This window comes from Amphiura filiformis, chromosome 17 (genome assembly GCF_039555335.1).
Source record: "Amphiura filiformis chromosome 17, Afil_fr2py, whole genome shotgun sequence".
NCBI lineage: Eukaryota > Metazoa > Echinodermata > Ophiuroidea > Amphilepidida > Amphiuridae > Amphiura > Amphiura filiformis.
This window is the reverse complement of record NC_092644.1, coordinates 61,990,259-62,011,437: the sequence shown is the minus strand read 5'-3', so window position 1 is coordinate 62,011,437 and position 21,179 is coordinate 61,990,259. Positions and strand designations below refer to the sequence as shown.

The following is a 21,179-nucleotide window of genomic DNA, read 5'->3' as shown; positions in this document are numbered from 1 at the left end:
AAAAGGAGTAAGTTTGGACAACTCAAAAATAGTGTAAAAGTTGCCAAAACAAAATTCATTTTGTTATCCGAACTTAAAAATGCTGAAAAAGCTCAAAAAGTTCCGTCAACTAATCAACTTTGTTGGCATTACTTAAAAAGTTGATGTAAGTCGTTGCGTCAACTTTTTAAGTAATGCCAACTTCTGAACTTCGGAACTTAGAAAAATAAACAAGGTTCAAAGAACCAATTAGTTGAGTTATTGTAACTCAACATGTAAGTTGATGTAACTCGTTCATATTAAGTTACTGGTACTTATTGTTTTGAGTTATCCCAATTTGGTACTTTGTTACTTAATTCACGTAATTGGATCATTTTCAGCACAATTAGCAGTATTCAAATATTTATTTTTGTAATCAGTGCAAAATTTTGTATACTATAGCACACCTCTAGAAAATTATGCTAGGCTAGTTTCATTTTCTGAATTGTAACAACTCATTAAAGTAAGTGCAAATGAGTGCGACCAACATAATGATATCGAGTAAGCGTTACTCAAAATTCGTACGCGTTGGCATTACTCGGAAAGTTGACGCAACGACTTACGTCAACTTACTGAGTAATGCCAACGAACAATTTCTATGAGTGTAATAACAATAGAATAGGTGAGAGTGTTTATTATAATCAAGCTGTATTCAGCTTCGAGATTGTTGGCCTAGACTTTTGCCCGGCCATTTTTATTTTTTGTTTTTAATAAAACAATAATCAATGAAAATTACGTTAAGCGTATTTAAGGGACACTTATTGTTAATATCCTTCTAATTCATTACCTCTATTCTACCAATTAAAATAATAATCACTGTACAATTATTCAAAGAGACTGTACAAATGAACGTGCCCATCTATATACTCATTGGCTTTGATACAAATTTTTTGGGTTTTTTCTTTATTCAGCTAATGAGACTTTATTAAATCAGCCAATCAGGTCCCAACTTCCATGAATATCGAACATTTGCGCTTTACATTGGCAAAATAATACAAAAGAATTGTGACTGGACCTGTAACCATGAATTCGAAATCCACAATTTAAAGGGGCATTGTAGGATTTCATAAAAATTGCGCCCATAATTTGGTCAAAGTCCAGTTGTTAAGGTGGTACTACACCCCTGGCCAATTTTGTGTCTATTTTTGCATTTTTCTCAAAAATTATAACGCATTGGTGACAAGTAAGATATATAAATATTATATGGGCAATGACTACAACTACTGCACTGAAAATTTTATCTGAGCACAGATGAACAGATGTGGAGTTACAGTCAAAAATGAGGGAAAACCAATATTTGATCAATAAATCAATATTAAACTACTTGTCTTGAGTCACTGAAATTCCAGTGTATTAACTGGATCCCTTGCCACTATAATGGGCTATTCCAGAAAATAGGTGCACACCCCCTATAGAGGAGTAAATTTTCAAACAAAGAAAAGTCCGGATTTCCAAGTTTGCTTTCTGAAAACGACTGGATTTCCAGTTGCCAATGTTACTGGAAAAAGCTTGGAAATCCAATCAAATGAAGGAAAAATCATGGAAATGTTGAAAATGAGCTCTCAAATTGAGGATTTTTGATTTTAAACTATTTTTTTGCCGGATGTTTTTGCCTTTGGTCACTTTAAAAGTCTAGATTTCCAACAGTCACGACTGGAAAAAAAGTCCGGATATCCGAATTCCTCTATAGGGGGTGTGCATCTATTTTCTGGAATAGCCCAATATAACTTTTGTTACCAGTGTTTTAATAGTTTTGAGAAAAAGGCAAAAATAGTCACAAATTTATTTTAGTCAAGGGGTGTAGTAACACCTTAATATACAATGTTTGTCTATAATTCTAATCAGCATCTGAATATTTAAGCTTTAGGCTACACATAAAAAAGACAGTCTGCTCCACCGACTGTATCAACATGTTATCAAAACAAAAATAAACACAATATTTTTACACCTGTACTAATACATGTTTTACATTTGATCGTTCCTGTAGGTTTGTTCCGTGCATAAACATACACAGTCATGTCCTACATGGAGTAAAATGCTCATAATGCAAATTTACATCATGAGCATTAAAAGACCGTAGACAGCATTTGAGGAAGATCCTTGGATTTAAGAGATAATGCAATCGTCTTTCTGCCGCATGGTAATACTAACTCGTGTACGCTGTTTCAATCTGAGAATATAGAAGGAAAAAAGACTCTAAGTCTTTTAAATTTCGTACTCTGTTTGATACGGATACGTTCATAGGGTGCATTGGTCTCTTTCAAATATGAACTCCCACCTGTCAATCTGATACCCCTTAATAAGTCTCTTTCTTTAGCTCCCCTTCCCCATCCATGTCATCTCTCTATCTCCTCACTCTTTCCTCCCCTCTCTCTCTCTCTCTCTCTCTCTCTCTCTCTATATATATATATATATACAAAGTAATGAACTAAAGTTTCTTCAGAGAGTGCTCAACTTTAAGTGTAAAGGAGCGATAAATAAATAAATAAATAAATATACAGATGGATCAGTTCATTAAATTTTATTCTATTGAGTGGGTCCAGGTTTCGTACACGCTGTAACGCTGACAGTGTGTTTGTTTGCCCTCAATTACGAAAGTCTGATTTTAATATATGCCACAATTTAATGAACTGATCCATCTGTATATTTATTTATTTATATATATATATATATATATATATATACGAGGGGGGTATCAAAAAGTTTTAGAAATCGCCCAGAAGTGAAAGAGCTATATCAATGAAATTTTGTCACTGGTCCTTATGTACATTATGGTCCAAAAATGGTCTCATAGGTATGTTTACTTTTTTTACAGGTGGCACTAGATGCCAATAACCTGCTGCCCCAGTTACTGTGCATAAACTGCAAGATTGAGAAAATTGAGGCAAGCAGCATTATTAAGATCCTGCTTTTGAAAGGTTGCAGTGCCTAGAAAATTGATGATGAAATGAAAGTTATCTTCGGTGGTGATTGTGATATGTCACTGTCGCTTTTTGGAAAAGGAATTTTTATTTCATCACAGATTTTCTGGGCACTGTAACCCTTAAAATGGAACTTAATCATGCTGCATGCCTCAATTTTCTCCATTTTGCTGGTTATGCGGTTACATAGGCAGGTAGTGACATCTAGCTCCTGTAAAAAAGTAAACATACTTATGAGACCATTTTTGCACCATAGTGTACATTAGGACCAGTGATTGCACTGACAAAATTTCATTGATATAGCTCTTTCACTTCTGGGTGATTTCTAAAACTTTTTGATACCCCCTCGTATATCCCCTCTCCCTTGCATATGCACAAAAACAGACACCACAAGTTACACACTACCCCCGGGTACACTACAAACCTGGCTTGTGCATGGGCTTGTTTCAGTAGGTTCTCTAGCGTTGGGTTGGCCACATAATCCAGGACAGTTTTGGCTTGGTGATTCCTCTGATATATGTTGGCGCCATTTTTGATCAAAAATAAAGCAACAGCTGCAGTGTTGCCAGTTGATGTGTCGCCACTATCCAGAGCCTGTAGTAGCTATAAAGTAATTAACATTGACGTAAGCATGGTAGTTCCATGAAAGTACATTTTTACTAACTTTTGACTCTACATTTCTCCGTCCACCCGTACAGACAATGCACAAACAACTCGGGACAATACGAGTAGTCATGGTAGTGGCGTAATTATAGTGGACAGGACCATCATGACCATAAAGCATATAACCTCAGCCAGAACCCGTCCAAGCTTTTATGCCTTCAAATGAACTTGCAGTCGGTTAGTTTAGTTTATTCTTTCTTTGTTGAGGGTAACAACTTCAGTGACCAGCACTGCTTTCCAAGCAGGCCCTCAGTCAATACAAAACATAATATTCATAGTATAATACAGTATAAGCTAGTATAATAGTACACAAAAGTGATACAATATGAGATAAAAATGCAATAACAATAAGGAATTCATAAAATATACTTTAACATGAAATGAGAACATTTGTTTTGAATTGTCTCAAAGACATATTTTCCATATCAGTTCTTATCATTGGTGATAAATTGTTCCAAATATGCGCAGCTCTGACTTGAAATGTACGCAAACCAGAATTAGTGTTGTATTTTGGAACAATTAATGTGTTAGAAGAATGATTTCTGGTTACATGAGAATGAGTATTATGAACAAATTCAAACTGAGATGATAATATGTAGGACTTAGATTTCTTAAATCTCGGGCTTGCAGTACATTCGTCTATTGAGTGGGTCCAGGTTTCGTACACGCTGTAACGCTGACAGTGTGTTTGTTTGCCCTCAATTACGAAAGTCTGATTTTAATATATGCCACAATTTACCACGATCTCCTACTTGGTTAGGTGAAAGATAATTTGGTCTTTTTGGTGACTTTTTTGTTGGAAGTTATTGGTCACTATGCGAATACCGTTACAATAATGAAAAAGGGATGTATAACTTGCATTTCTGGACTGTAATATATAATATAATAATCTTTCTTTATTGAGGGTGATGCGCATAACCCTTCAACCACCCCTAAATGCAATGGTGGACCGGACCATCTGGGCATTTCTAGAGAGATTGCGGGATATGCGTAAGTTTTTAGAGGGTTCGCCGTCGAACATGTTTAGAACTGTCAAACGTTTGGACAAAGTACCTAAGAATGAGACATGTAGGCTGCCCCTTGCCTACTGGTGACTCCTTGCCTACTGTTTACTGAAGACTGCATGCCTCTTGTCAACAGCAGACCTCGCTATTATGCTAATGTAAAAAGAAAATTGAAAACAGCTGTTCACTGAAGACCATCAACAGAGAAAAATAAGTAAGCGGTGGCTATGAAAAGAGCCGTTCACTGAAGACAGCCAATTGTCAACAGAGAACAAGCAGACCTCGCATATCTGCTAATGTAAAAGTTTTGGTGGCTCTGAAAAGAGCCGTTCACTGAAGTATACCCCTCAATAAAAACTTGTCCAACTGCGAACCCACTAAAAACTTACTAAGTTCTGGAGATCATGGTGAGTATTGGTGTGGCTCTTTAACCCACTATTTTATCAAATTTATAACTTTAATATCTAGCTCACTAAAAACCAGACTGCCAGAGCACCTATGTCTATTACTTACCATGCCCATGGGTGTCCTTCCAATGACATCTCTAACAGATTGTTTCATTAACATGGTGTGTAACGGCGTATCCCCGTCTTCGTCCTGGGCGTTGACATCTGCCCCAGCATTGACCAGGTATTCTATGGTAGAGTTGTTACCTTCGTTGCATGCCAAGTGCAAGGGAGTCTCGCGTTTGTTATTTCGACAATTGATGTCAGCATTGCCCTGATGTCACAAAATACGAAAGGTAAGCCGGTAAGTTTATTACATTGAACTACAACCTGATTTTTTTTTATATTACCGCACAACATTTTCAAGTTTTACAATATTAGTCATCTGACAGTCAGCCTTTTTTACTCATACAGTTTCGTAAAGTGACTAAAACGCTCTAGAGTAAAGCGATAATATCATACTAACTCTCTGGACCAGAGCTCTTGCAACATCGGCATGGTCGTTTATTGCAGCTAGATGCATGGCGGTAAATCCATCGAATTTCTTCTCTTCAATAACTCGCTGAGAACATTTGCTTGCCATGCGTTGTGTGGCACTAAAATAATGTAAGACGGGGTTTCCACATTATTAACCATTTATATACTAAAAACAACGAAAAGTAGTTTGATCACATAGATTAATTGTTAGCATTGGGCAACTGTGTTAATATGGTGGTCTTTATATATCTCGGGAAATATTTGTTACACACAGGACAGCTGATGAGTGCGAGATATAAATATTGCCTTAATTTCAGGATTATCTGAAGAAAAAAATATTCTCAAACTTTATTAACGCTATTTCATTGATGACGTGCTCTCCTAATGTAAAATTTAGAGTGGAAAACTTACTCTCCACAAGAGTTAGAAGAGTGACAATTACTACAAAAGAGTGAAAATTCGAATAATGCCCTTGATATCGAACCTCCAAAGAGTGGTTTACTCTGTTAGGAGTGATTTTCACTCTTTTGGAGTGATTTGTTCACTCTTTTGTATAGTGGTTTTTCACTCTTTTACAGTAAGACAGTGTGTTGGCAAATCCAATTCACGCTTTATGCTGATTTTGAATCTATTTAATCTATTTGAAGATACATTGTTTGTGTTTTTTGAGATATTGTTTTTATTGCTAATAAGATCGATTAAGGAATGAAAATGAATACTTACTAGGCGCTTCCTTTGAATGCTGCATGATGGATAGAATTGAAACCTTTATTATTCTTGATAGTGAAATCAACTCTGGGATGATCAGCAAGGACATCAATGGTGGATTCATCTTCAGATTCAATGGCTGTCATCATTGGGGTGTTGCCTTCATTATCCTAAAAGAGATCCAACACAAATTACAATGGCATTGGTTATCATTGTATTTGCTTTGTGTATCTATCGTAAAGATTCGCCTAATTGCGCATATATGGGGTCCCTTGACATAACTGGAACAAACTGGAAGTGCTCTCCAGTGGCGTAACTAGGGGGCAAGGGGGGCAACGTGCCCCGGGCGCTACCACTAGGGGCGCCAAATCGGCCTCACTTAAAAATAAATATGCCGATGCCATTCCCACACCCCCGCGTCTAAGATATTCTCGGGTTGGGCAGGGGGGTAGGGGCGCCAATTTTGTTTCTTGCCCCGGGCGCTACAAACCCTAGTTACGCCACTGATGCTCTCCCGCAAATGCTACGAACAAAAATATGGGTACCAAGAGTACCAACCCTAAATTCTTGTTGGAATTGAGGGGGTTCTCATTTTGTACGTGAAATGATATGCACTTTATTACAAAACCAGGCTGAGAGGGCACTTGACTGTTGACATGGTGAAATTCTGGTCTTATTCCAGTCTTATTTTGGTCTTATTAAACAGTGTTGCACCTGTCGTGGTAAAGTTTGTACCCACCATATATGTGATTCGATATGCCTCTGACTTAACAGTGAATCTGACAATCGCTGTTCTGGATCTAATATTTTGTTCTTACCCGGAGATTCACGTTGGCTCCTTGATTGATCAGAATACTCGCACATGCGCTATTGCCCTTGCCTACTGCTGTATGGAGACTTGACTTGCCAATTCGATTTACTGCGTGAACACTGCTACCACGCTCCAATAAAAATCGGGTAATGCTGGGTTTGTTTCTGTATGAAAATAAGTAAACACTTAAAAAATCATTTTGAACAACCACTGTGTAAACTTGAAATGAAATTCAAATTAAAATGAAACAAACACTTTCAAAGTATTATATAAAAGACGTTACTCTTTTTCGAGTGATGTCCCTTACATCATACTTTGACAAATTGATAGGAGTGATTTTCACTCTTTTTGAGTGATATTTACTCTTTTCCCTCTTCTAGAGAGATGAGTTTTCACTCTCTTACATTAAGGGATCTGAATGAACGTTTTGAGCGTTTCGACAGTATTTTTGTGGGACATGAGAGCATATCAGACATATCGAATTGCATTCTAAATACGAAGAATGTCTTTCTGACATCAAATAATTTTCATTTTTTGAAATTCATGTTATAATACTAATTTTATGACAAATTATTAAAATTTTATATTTTTCAATTTTTTGATATATAACAGTCCTCGAAGTTAATTTTATAAATCTAATGATATATTCTTAAAGTGTTTGTAGCTGGGAGGAAAAGCCAACGATCAATTGACAATTTTGACCTTTCATATTGAAGATATGGATTTTTTCCCAAATTTTTTTTATGTTTGGGAAAAAATCAATATCTTCAATACGAAAGGTCAAAATTTTCAATTGATCGTCGGCTTTTCATCCCACCTACATACACTTTAAGTATAAATCATCAGATTTATAAAGTTTACTTCGAGTACTGTTAAATATCAAAAATATCAATTTTTAATCATTTGCCATAAAATGTGTATTACATTGCGAATTTCAAAAAATCTAAATTATTTGATATCAGAAGGACATTCTTCGTATTCAGAATGCAATTCGATATGTCTAATGTGCTCTAATGTCCCACAATAAATACTGTTCATACCCCATCCCTTAAGAGATTATCTCTATGTGAATTTCTCCTTCAATCGTTATATTCAATAACTTTTATTTTGATATTCTCACTCTTTTATATGTAATGGCTTGAAAATATATAATTGTTTACCCGTAACAAGAGAACGCCAGTGCTGTATCCCCATCAGCATCTTTGATTTCTAGGTTAGCATTTGCTGCGACCAACACCTTAACCACGTCAATGTGACCCTCATGAGATGAAACATGTAGAGCGGTGTAGCCCTTGTCATCATCACGGAAATCAACCTAAAACAGACAGTAAGACGTTGACGTGACAAATGTAGACATACTTAGAGAAAGATTTGCTTTGTTGACGTTATAGTAATGCCGATTGTTATTAATATTTTCTTGAGCATTTCGTGATCCACAGCCTCATCCCTCCACTTTTCCAAAATAAGTTGAGATTTTTATACCATTGGAAACCTTTGGTTACATACTATTGCAAAATATTTCTTGCAGATTAATTCGCATAGCAAAAATATTGTCAAATTTGAATTACGTTCTGGTATACCAGAACGAAATTATAACAGTGGCCTATGGAGTAGTGTAAATAATCCTGCTTAACTCGCAAACGCAAAATCGGAATCAGCTGAAATTTTGGGAATACGGTTTTTTCGTGGATATGTACTGGAGAAAATATCATAAAAAGAGGATGCTAGGAGCACTGAATACTCCTTTAATATTAAACAAACATGTCGGTGATGGTGTTACTGTAGTATGTTGTTGCTATTTGTTGGTACGCAGAGTGCCAATGCAATTTTGCTGACACAATCTATAGTACGGTTTAGTTTTTGTTTGTTTTTGTTGTTGTTGTTGATATAGTTGTTATTGTATGTTTTGCTATTATTGTCGTTTATTATATATATTTGTTGTCCGGGGGATCCGGGCTATTGTGGACACTTTGCTCTGCCCGTTATAGGTAATGACGATTGCAGAGAGCAACAACAGCAAAACCCTAAAATACCGTCAAGAACATTGGGAGCTTACCCATCTAGGATTGCTGCTAACCAACTCCTTGACTTTGCTAACATCTCCTTTTGCTGCTGCAGCTACCAATACCTTGGGACTGCTTCCTCCACCTGTGCCTTCCACAAGTTCTTTTAGGAGCATTAGACCGAAAAGTTGCCCTAACTGCTCAGCACTTACAGCTATAATAAATCAAGAAGACTTATTATAGTCAATTTGGATTGTTTCTTTTCTTGCGTATTGTGTACTTTGGTAAAGGCTTTGGTTCATTGGTTGATAAAAGTATAAGGTATATTTTTTCACAGAGTTTTATATAATATTCCAATAGTACCCTTCTACTAATAAAGTATATGCCAGAGATTCTTGACAAGTGAACAAATTTGAACTGTTTACCACTAAAGATTCGAATATGTAACTTTCTTGATATGTTCACTTACATTCTTCCCCACCTCTTTGCCTGGCACCACCACCATCTGCAGTACTAGACGGTACCACAGCACCCGATCCTCCATCTCCTTTCTTCTCTGGTAGAAGACACATGGCATCAAAGAACCACACACTGGTAGACATCTCAACCTTGATATCTCCATCCTTGTCAACGGCTCTTACTACTCCAGAACTACCTCGAGCCTGAAATTATGTTCCATAAAAACTCTTATTTTCAATAATAACCCTTCGATGCGGTCTCCTAACTCGCATAAATATTACCATGTGGTGTTCAAGTCACCCCTTTACTATTATTCTTGACTAGACAGATTTCGTAACGTAGAGATGTGGGGGTGGGTGTGTGGCGATGAAAGGGTACGTAGATGCGGGCTGTTCGTGCGTGGGTGCTAGCATGCATTATTTTGTCAGAGCTTTAAATAACGAAATACACATTGGTTTTAAGTGACTTTATTTTTACTTATTATATTTTGTGCTAAATATATCTATTTCAATCAATCTTACACTAGCCATGTCGTCTTTCCATCCGCATCGCCTTTGTTGTATGGCCTTCATCTTATCCAAGCTCAAATCTTTCACCTTAACTTGGTCACCGGACGTGATATAGAATGGTGTCTTACCCAAATCTGAAGTATCAAGAGAAGCTTGGTTAGGCAGTGGAACTGCATAATTCTCGCGATTTATAATACGATGCGCCGCCAGCGCGGCGGCTGCTCTTTCCTGTCTAATTTTTGACCTCAGGGTCAACATGGCCGTTTCAGTCTCCATTTGATTTTCACACGATAATGATCAATAGATAGAAAATGGATCTACTATAATTGTAAATTGCTGTAGATTGCGTTCGTATTTAACCTCATTATATTGTATTCCTATTCCGTAGGCTTTGGGCGTCGACATTTTCCCATGATGCATTGCGTATTTTGGCCTCTCCCTAGCAAACGCTGGAGGCGCATCGTATTGTGAATCGATCGCATTCCGCCACTAACTAGGCTTCATCACTACTGTAACAATGGATCGTTTTCTTTACCCCATGGTCACGATAGAAATACATTCCAAGTTCTTCATTAGGGTCTTTAAAAACAATGAAATCGTTTAACAAAAGTATGTCAATATCCATATAAACATCTCAAAAAAAGTAACTAACCCCTCTTAAATAGTGGCCATTTTTCAAAACGGGCTATTGTAATCTGTAAAATGCGTTGGAAGCAGAATTTATTTCTGAACATTTTGACACCTCATTTGATACGATAGCCCAGAAAACAATAAAACACCGGTCAATTTAATGTAGTGAGGTCCAGATTTGAAAGTTGCACTTCCACGTTGCTTACAAAAATACCACTCATATATCACATCTTAGGTTACATTGATTTAAATGTATGCTATGATGTCAATATTTAGTCAATTGCTACAAATGAGGTGTCAAAATGTGCAGAAATAAATTCTGCTTCCAACGCATTTGACAGATTTGTAAGCTTTTGTTTTTTTGAATAATGGCCATTATTTAAGGGAGTTACTTGTTTTGAAATGTTTAGTTTTAATAAAGCACAAGCTGTAATCGTCTCTTCTCTTTTGGCGTTTCCTTAACTTACTGAGTATCTCAGCTCAATCCTTCTTTAATTAGACAGGTGCATCATCTGAGAAAATTATTTCTCTACTTTGCCATCGTAACTTATCAGGCCTAGCTCAATCAAGCATTTTTCACTAGGATGCATCGATGATGAACGACGCGAATCTTACCCAACTCCGGCAGGTGATCTCTGTAGTAAAATCCACCATAACCTTCCTGGATGTATCGCACATCTACTTTACCATTGTGCCCCATGCGATAGTTGTTGGCCTGACCAGAAGGCCATTGGACACGAACCTTACAACGATACGTATTGGGCTCCCAATCAGCGATATGCGTAACTGTACCAGTACTGCCTGGCCCACCTTGGTGTAAGAAAGCAAATATTTACGCAAATTAATTTTAAAATAATTATATATGAAACCATTTTAGCCAGAAATGAAGAATACAAATCCTAAATATCATGAATATATGCAAACTATTTTCTCTTTTATAGGGTCCGGTTCCAAAATGCAAATAATTTCAAGTTCATGGAGTAATTGTTTTTATATAGTAACCATGGTAACCATAAATATACATACCATCTTGGTCTCCCCACTCCCAGTGAAGTCCTCTTTTCACTTTAGCTCCAGCGAATATTCCTTTGGCCTTAAACTTAGATGATCCCTGACGACTTGGTACAGGAACTCTACGTATAAAAATTCATTTTTTAAACAGGCATATTGAACATCATTACACTAACATACATCTCTTTAAATTTATTTGTAATCGTCTACTTAGACAAAACATTCAACATGTTCAAAGCAAAATTGACACATGTGATGCAAAAAAATCGGCAATCGTTTCATAAACTTCTTAACGAATAGATAGTAGTACCTATTCATGAAAGTCCATCTGTGTTGGTATAAATCATAATTTTGATTATAAACTTTTGATCCAAACACAAAGAAATAATTACACCCTCGGAATTTTCAGATGGTACTCCATCTTTCATCAGCAAGTGGGTGACTGTATCAGGTCGCGAGGCGACTCCGCGTTGGAACCTGTCAAAGAAGCTGTTCACATCAAAGCCAACCAACCATCTCTAGTCAAAGACGGGGGCCTGTTCAAACTTCCAGTAGTCTACAAATCTGTTCATGTCTAAGGTCAAAAAGATCGCGACCTGATACAGTCACTCACTCGCTAATGAAAGATGGAGTACCACGTAAAAATTCCGAGGTAGGAATTATTTCCTTGTGTTTGGATCAAAAGTTTATCATAAAAGTTACCATATTAACCATAGGTTTTTATCCCTATACTATCAGATTAGATATATCTTTAAAAAGTATATGAAGGATTTGCCCAAAAGATTTCAATAATATCATATTATTATAACAACATGTCCCCTTACCGTGCAGCACCAGGGACGTCTATCCTCCAGAATCGATGGCTCATGTCGTGATGATCACTCGTGTAACAATTGCTACAGAGATCGAAATCATCACACACTGTACACTTCCAACGGAGGCCTTCGATATCCCATTTAGTACAGGCATCGCACCTGACACCTTTATGCTTCACGCCTGTTGAGAGATTTGGAGGGGAAATGGCCAACCCTTCTTCAAAGAATATCAAATTACATGTTATAGTCTGTATACCTTCTTCGTGTCAGTAATTTAGATATTGTTTTTTATTGTATCTCTAAATGTGATGATGAAAAGTATAGAAAAGTATACATTTTCAGAAAGGAAATGATGCAAGGAATCCAAGTAGCATAACAGATTCCTGCATACATTAACAGTTTTTGAGAAAATCTCAAAATTAGATTTGACTTTAATGACTCGAGGAAGGTATATGGACTATAGAAACAAGTTTTAAAGAGCAGTGGAACAGTTATGAAATTCAACGCATTTTTATACAAGCGCGAAAATTGTAAAAGGAATATTGACTTTCATTACATGTACTTGCTCCAGTGCACAAAAGCGTCCGTTTATTGAAGAAAAAGCACCAGATAAAGACTAGTAATAGACGTTTTGAGCAGATACCTGCTCTTCTTCAGGAATGAACAAAAACAAACACAGATGAAACCATGTGATAATGGAGCATTGTATAAGACCGGTGCATAAGCAACAACGACTGATTGAAAAGTATAACTAGAAGTCCACAATAATACAGAAGCCTGTTAACAAACCTCATTGCTACAAACCTGCTCTGTGTAATTTGCGCGCATTTTGTTTCCTACGCTAGGGGCACTGTCTGTGGAATGAGTATCGCCTTATGTGTGAGGAATGGTATATATTTACGGCAGCTGTAAAGTAGTTTCAGTAAAAACGATTTCCAAAGAATAGATTATTTTCTTTTTGCAAGATAATTGTTGTCTTTATTATAATTATTATAATAGCACTGTGTATTTATTATTTTGTCTCAAACACGTATTCTCTGTTAACCAATGCCCAACTGTTTAACTTGCTTTTCTTGCTGTTAGACTTTTGTTTTGTTCTAACGTTATTGTTTTACACTTTATTATAGAGGACATTCAAATGACGTAATTTGTACACACCACTGCAAAGTTAAACAAGTTAAACATTAACACATTTCCAAATCATGAACTTTAGCACTTTATATAGTGATTATTTTATTTAAGTTGCGAAATAAAAGCGACTGCTTGTAAATCGATAAACAAATCAAAAATGAACATATTTAAGGTAAAGCTATGCCAAAAGTGTGAAATAAAATATGCAGCTGTATTTCATATTTATCTTTGTCTTTGCAAATGATGAAAATAAAGTTTGATCATCCAATATACAACCTTCAGCATCGCACAAATACCAAACTGATACCAATTTAATAACAATTGGTTGTTAACTAGGAAACTAACTATGAATATACTTATGGTGCCCTAGTCTTTTATTATTATGTATTTTCTTCCTTGCATTATATTTTGCAAACAACCCTTGTAATTACGAGTACGTTTTACTTTAAAAGTTCAAATTAGAGAACTAGGTCCTGTGTAAGCGTGCCAACACCTTTCAATTGCCTTATAATACGTTTAAAGATGGGTATCTTAAGTACCATTGATATATTTACACATGTACATGTATAGAAGTTATTTTGAGGCAATGATTAAATTTTGGATTGAAGTACCTTGCCAGACACTTTGATTCATACCAGTTTACTGACCATGCAGGGTTGCATCTCTAAATTTAAAATATTTTCTCCTAAACTAAAATAATCAATGCATCAAATAATTACATATTGATTGATTGTAATTGATGCACTTGAAGTATATGATGGATAATCAAACTCGAGTAAATGCATTCGTATTTTACTATGGAGTTATTGCATTTAGCTCTTGAGCCCTGCGTGCTTTTGACGTAAATGCAATAACTCACCGTGTCCATGGCGCCTCGGGTAATTATCCTTTTAGAACGTTTCCAATCTTTTGCAGTATACCTTTAACAATAATGGGCATTGACCCATATAAATCAGTAAACATGGTTGATAAGAAAATTAAATATAAATATTGTTTTTTGAATTTGTATTAATTAACAGAACAACATTTTCTCTTTACCAATGAGCATTGCACAGGCACATTTAAAATAATCTAGAAATTGCTTGGGTTTTCTTCTCTCTTTTTTTCTGCTTTAAATTCGTCGCTCTTTACTGTACTTATTTATAACTTTACATGTGCACAAAATTATTCGTATTAAAGCATTAGTAGCAGGAAGTGAACTCGAATAAAAAATAAGTATTTGTTACCTAAAGGTGCATTGTCGTACACACGTAGATCGCAAGTTTTCCCCAGACCACCATTGTAGTTCGCTGAGCGACCCGAATCCCAGTGCACCCACACAGAATCAGCTGAAAAACAACAATATAATTTGATGCTTCAATAATTATTATTATTAAAGACCCATTCAGTGATCACAGCGAAAGTGGACAAAATAATAATAAAATTGTTTACAAACTGCTTCAAAGTGAAGAATAACTCATTCAAATTGTCATTTGAAAAATTTGGCAAAAAAACACACGAAGAAAGTATTGGCCCGAAGTTAGCAGGCTATGTTAGCACAACTATGACAATGACAAAGACAAAGGTACCAAAATTTTGATGATTTTTACGATCGTCGGGATGAGCAAATCACTGAATGGGCTTTTAAGAAGCCCCAGGTTTATAAGACACTTGTAATTCTATTTTAGAAAAGGTTTTGGGTTCGCATTCACAGTAGAAGTGTGAAAGGTGACAAATTACGGTTCTAATCCAATTGAATAGAGTGACTACGAAATATCATATCTTGCATTTCAGCTCAAGCAGTCACATGGTCACTGACAATTCTTTATATTTTACAATTTTATAAAAAAATATTTTGTCGCGTGTTTGGCCTATACGTATTAGAAACCAAAAGGGGCCATAAAAAGTTTCAGCTCCTAGTAGGGGGCATAAACTCCAGTCACCGACATATTCATGACCACATCCTCTTCCGAAGGAAATGGCAGCCCCTATAGATGTACAAACATTTTATTATATAATACAGAATGAATGAAGCTGGCAATGCGACTGTTAAGGTTGAACAGCGTAATCTTAAAGAAGTACATGATATTTTGTGATATATGTGACACGACCGAAAAACAATTTGTCGTTTTGTCAAAAAAGTCAATGTCGAGTTAAGAGTTAAAAGGAGTGGTCAATCCTTTGTAATTAAGTTTACGTAACATGAACATTTTTTCATTAGCTTTGGAGTGCATATTGTCTGATTGCAACTTGACTTTCTGGACTACTGCGAGGGAGTGCTCAGAGATGCGCAGATCAACATCCGGGGAATTGTTTTTACCAAAGTATACACTCATGGTTTGGCATATACTTGGATTCAACTTAAGTTTGTTACAGACCATGCAGAGATTCCTAACACTGCTGTACCTCAGTAACGTCATCAATGGCTCTATTTTCACCTATTGTAGGGTCATCCCAACCTTACTGTTGTCATCAAATTCAGTGAGCGCATCATTTGCCATGCCTAAAAAGGCAATAGTTCCAATGATGGTGCCCTGAGGTACACCACCATGTAATTCTACCCACTCAGGGTAAGTATTTTTGTACTTCTTTGTTTCCTCCAAGAAAGGCAGTCCACCACCTACTGCACAAGTGAATGAGAAACACCAAGTTTGAGAAGCTTTGTGACTGTAATCTTATGATCAATCAAATCAAAAGCCTTCGAAAAATCTGTTAGCACAACAGACATCAATAAGGCAGTGGGTGGTAGACAATCCATTCTGGTTACCAAATTGTCTTCGATCAACATGGGGATGAATAGCATGCACAATCCATTTACACACTTCAGCGATTTTCACAAGACACGTAGTCAGGGAAATCAGATGCAGTTTAGGGTTTGGATTAGTGTAAGCATTAAGGATTAGGGTTAAGGGCGTACTACACCCATATATTGGTTTGATTGGTCTAAAATAATATTTTTTCATTTATAGCGAGGCGATATATGCACGGATCATGTGAAATAAAAAAAAAATTAAAAAAATAAATAAAAAAGGTGCTTTTAAACCATTGTATAGTAAGTCATTTTAGCCCTATATATTTTTTGTTTACCGTATCCTGGTAACTCAGATGCGTGTTTCATAACAAACCATAATTTATTCTTTTCAACATGTTCAAGTAGGGTACATGAATAGAATACATTAAATCCTTTGTTATACTCTCTATAGAAAATCTAGTGGTGCTTGCAAAATATATAACACTGAATAAATTAAATAAACACTTACACAATAGATGCATAGTCATTAGTCAATTTGATATTGATGTTGTTATTGATGTGTTGTTAGGAGAAGAAAAGGCTATTAGGTCACCGTATGACAGGTTATAGGTCAATTGGTTCAGGTCAAATTTAAGCATCAATTTTGAATACACATGTGAGAGTCTGTGATACAAAATGTATCATAATGAGGAATAATTTTGATATTCTGTCTTTAACTGGATATATATCGAGAAGTGCAAGGTGGATATACTAATATACCTTGGGATGTAAATGGTGAGTACAATTTAGAATGCCTAGTTGAGATGGATTTCACAAATAAATACAAAATAGTTACCAAAATCACAAAAGTTACATGTTTGTAAGCTTACGGAAAACTACCCAATATGGTGGTATAGGTGACAAGAAATACATTTTTTTTAACATTGCTGTAGTATGGTTGTGGTAACCTGTTACCTATATGGCTTAATTAAGTTTCAGTGTAATAATGTCGCAAGTTAAAAATACAAAATATAACTCAACATTGAAAATAGAAGCATTTTAACCAGTTCCTTTTTGATAGTTGTGGAGCACCAAGTTCATGAAGTCATAAAAGAAATCAGGAACCACTTATTCCCATTTTACATATCAACTTTATTTCCCTAACGTGTTAGCAACACATATCTAAATTTTTAACGAAATCCGTTGATATTAAGCTTTCCAAAATGAAGTGAATTTAAATCATCAGTGATGTACCACCTTTTGGCTTCTACTTTTAAAAGCATGTAAGCTACGTTGATACCGATGCCACCAATAAAACGAGAAGATTTGCCCCTTCATTTTGCATACCACTTTGTCCAATTGTTTTTTGTAATTTCTTCACAAAATGCAAAAAATGCAAAAAAAAAAAAAACAATGGGTGTAGTACCCCCTTAATGTTGGTATTAGGATTATTAAATAAACAAGAGTGGTGTCCCGTATTCTACTATTTGACTTACTTTCATTGATGTTAGTTGGGACAATGACCGTTCCTACATGGCCCTCTCCACCATCCTGATCTCCCCACCTCCAATTAGATCCACGAACAACACGAACACCGTAGAACATCTTAGTTTTCAAATCTGGCAAGTGATATCGGTTGTAACAAAACAACATTTATACAATTTAGATCATGGTATTAGGCAAACTTGTTACTTATTTATTGTATTTAGTTTTACTTGGTCGTCATAATTTCTTAAGCTATCAACCTAGCTTCGGAGGAAAGTGTATAGAAAATTATATTATGAATTATTTTGCCATAAACTCATCAGACTCTGATTAAATGGGGATGGAACTAGTGGAGACTTTTTATTTTGGCTGTGTTTATCATATTATTTATTTGCCAAAACATTTTTTTTTTTTTTTTTTTATAACATTCGGCCGAAGCCAGGCTAATCCCAATAGTGCTCAGAGGCTACTAAATTTAAGGGACGCCATCCGGATATGACGGGACAGGGATATGGGAAGAGGTCCGATTTTAGATGCAGGAGGAAAACCTTTGCTTTTGTTCTGAACTCTTTGACGATATTGAAACTTGATACGTGCGAACTTTGCAATAAGTGGCCCAACTCTGGTGATTAAGTAAAATCAGGCATTGAACCTGAACCTAGTAAAGTTTTTCTGAAAGACAAGATATTACTGATTCTGCTGCATCCCATATCACATTTGTGTAATTAAGTCAATTTACGCGATGTAAGCTTGATAATGTTTGCGCTAATATGTCAAAAAGCTTCAAAAGTGACCCAACTCGTTTTCTGGACGATTGAGCATAATAGCGATAGCGTTTGAGCCCGAACTATATTAAAGTAGGGCCTAAAGAAACCAAGTAAAGTTTTTCTGTTAGCCAAGATATTACTGATTCAAAATTGTAATGATTTTTATTGTTACAGTGCAGCTGAATGTAAATGATTTTTTATATAATGTGCCGCTGCGCTTATGTAGCATCGTATATGATATATTATTATATCAACATATGGTATTTGTCACATTTTGCATATTCTGGTATCTATTTTGGGTTTAGACTAGACACAATCATGCATACAGCCCAGCGTGATCGTTACAAATTGGGGAAATCCGGTCATTACATTACAGCAAAATGTTATTCTAGCTTCCGAGTTTCACAAAAATTTGCATTTTGGATATATGGACCTGGTTAGTAAGTTACGGAATAAAGAGTTATAAAAGGTCACTGGCAACCTTTTGAACTTTACAAACTTTACATTTTGGACCAACTCCAAAATGCAACATACTGGTACAACATTGTACCAATTCAATTGACATAAATTTGGACTTTATACAAATTTGAGCAGTATGTTATGAGCCCCATAACTTCGGAACTATAGGTGTCCTACGCGACCCTCCACCTCCGGGGGTCTCAAGGATTTCTGGGTACCCAACAACACATGCTATAGTTTCAAAGCTTTTTAACTAAAAATATACCCTAGCGGGACCCCTGGCGGGACCAGGTTTCTATTAAAACATAGCCTGCCCCTGACGGGATTATATAATTTTTGCTGGGATCCCTGGGAGTTTCGGTGAAAGTCCTTCCTATAAGACAATAGTGCCAAAAATGACATTTGAAAGTCAAGTAATCTCATTTTTGTTTTATTTTCATTTTCATTTTAATTTAAAGAAAAGGAAACCTGGGCAATTAGGCATGGAATCAAGAATATTTGCAGCATAATTATTGCACAGCCCCTAACACAACACGGCAAATATTATGCCCATTGCAGGTTAGGAAAGCATCAAAAATATTGTTTTTTTAAGCAAATATATTGCGTAAGGGGCCCGCCCCGATACAATTGCACTGAAAAGACAATGACGGCCATTTTTTAAATCGACCAGTGTCAAATTTTGAGTAAATAATTGAGTACGGTAGATTTCAAAATTGAGAGATTTCAAAAATTTATCAAAGATCCGTTTCATTGGTTTTTGCATTTTGAGAAGGGGAAAACGGATCTCAGAATACACTGAATTGATTGATTGATTGATTGATTGATTGATTGATTGATTGATTGATCGATTGATTGATCGATCGATCGATCGATCGATCGATCGATCGATCGATTGATTGATCGATTGATTGATTGATTGATTGATTGATTGATTGGGTGGGTGGTTGGTTGATTGAAGTTTAGTTTAATCTTTATTAACGTCACACTCTCACATAGAGACCAGTTAATTCTGGCTTATGAGTGACAAAACAATATACAATATAAAAATATATACCGTATTGGTCCGAGTATAGTCCCATGTTCGAGTATAATCCCACCCCCATTTTTCGAAAAATTTCAGAAATTGTAAAAAAAAAAAAAAAAAAAAAAACTTATTTTTTAAAAGTTTTTCGGTTTTGAGTGTCCCTGGACCTAGATTTAGATGCTAGATCATTCATGGTTGACCTAAAAAAAAAAAAAAAAAAAATTTCAAGATATTTTTGTATTTTTAATATGAAAATTGATAATTTGTATTCATGTCATACTCTATTAATGATTTCAAAATGCATTGAATTTGAATGCATTTTGAAATCATTAATAGAGTATGACATGAAAACAAAGTATCAATTTTCATATTAAAAATACAAAATATCTTGAAATTTTTTTTTTTTTTTTTTTTTTTTTTAGGTCAACCAACCATGAATGATCCTAGCATCTAGGTCTAGGTCCAGGAACACTCAAAACCGGAAAAAAAACTTAAATTTTTTTTTTTTTTTTTTTTAATTCAGTATAATCCCACCCCCAATTGTGAAAAATTTTCACATAAAAAACGGGTGGGACTATACTCGGACCAATACGGTATTTAACATAGTCAAGGTTTTTAAAAATAACAACATGCATAGGCCTACATTTAAATAAACACAACGAAATGTTAGATGGTTGCGTCAATATTCAATAACGTATGACACGTACGACACGCGTATACTCGTACACAAACACAATATAGGCTAGTTGGTGAAAAGGGTTTTTATTGAATATGATTACACGTTTATTTTAAGAATAAATTAATGTGAAAACATATTAATGCATGTTTACATACCTGATGATTTGTCCAGCAGGTAATATTGCGTATTGTTTCCGTGTTGCGCAGTTAGTATGGTTGAGCCAAATCATGAAAATGATGACGCAGGTCGTGTTGCAATAAATCCTGGGCTGGGAAAATACCTGGATATATTATTGTTTTTCATAAAATAATTACAATGTGTAGGCCTATCTATATCGTCTGATATAATATAATAAAGAGCTTCCCCCTTTGCCCTATGATTACAATTGGTTAATCATTATCAATATATTCATTGTTTTTATCTCAATTTATCTGGAAATTGAACTGTGG

General features: G+C 35.6%; 1 protein-coding gene across 1 annotated transcript; it reads right to left on the bottom strand.

Moving 5' to 3' along the window:
* Positions 1-1,800: 1,800 nt before the first annotated feature.
* On the bottom strand, positions 1,801-20,951 carry LOC140138131 (E3 ubiquitin-protein ligase MIB2-like). The gene is made up of 16 exons (XM_072160055.1): positions 20,886-20,951; positions 17,813-17,935; positions 14,833-14,934; positions 12,485-12,656; positions 11,676-11,782; positions 11,265-11,459; positions 10,032-10,153; positions 9,521-9,713; positions 9,105-9,265; positions 8,209-8,363; positions 7,056-7,212; positions 6,253-6,407; positions 5,519-5,648; positions 5,120-5,326; positions 3,364-3,542; positions 1,801-2,188 (listed from the first exon to the last, which is right to left on the bottom strand). Exons 2-16 carry the CDS (start codon positions 17,919-17,921, stop codon positions 2,125-2,127), a joined length of 2,208 nt encoding a protein of 735 aa, XP_072016156.1. The 5' UTR covers positions 17,922-17,935; positions 20,886-20,951; the 3' UTR covers positions 1,801-2,124.
* Between the last annotated feature and the right edge of the window lie 228 nt (positions 20,952-21,179).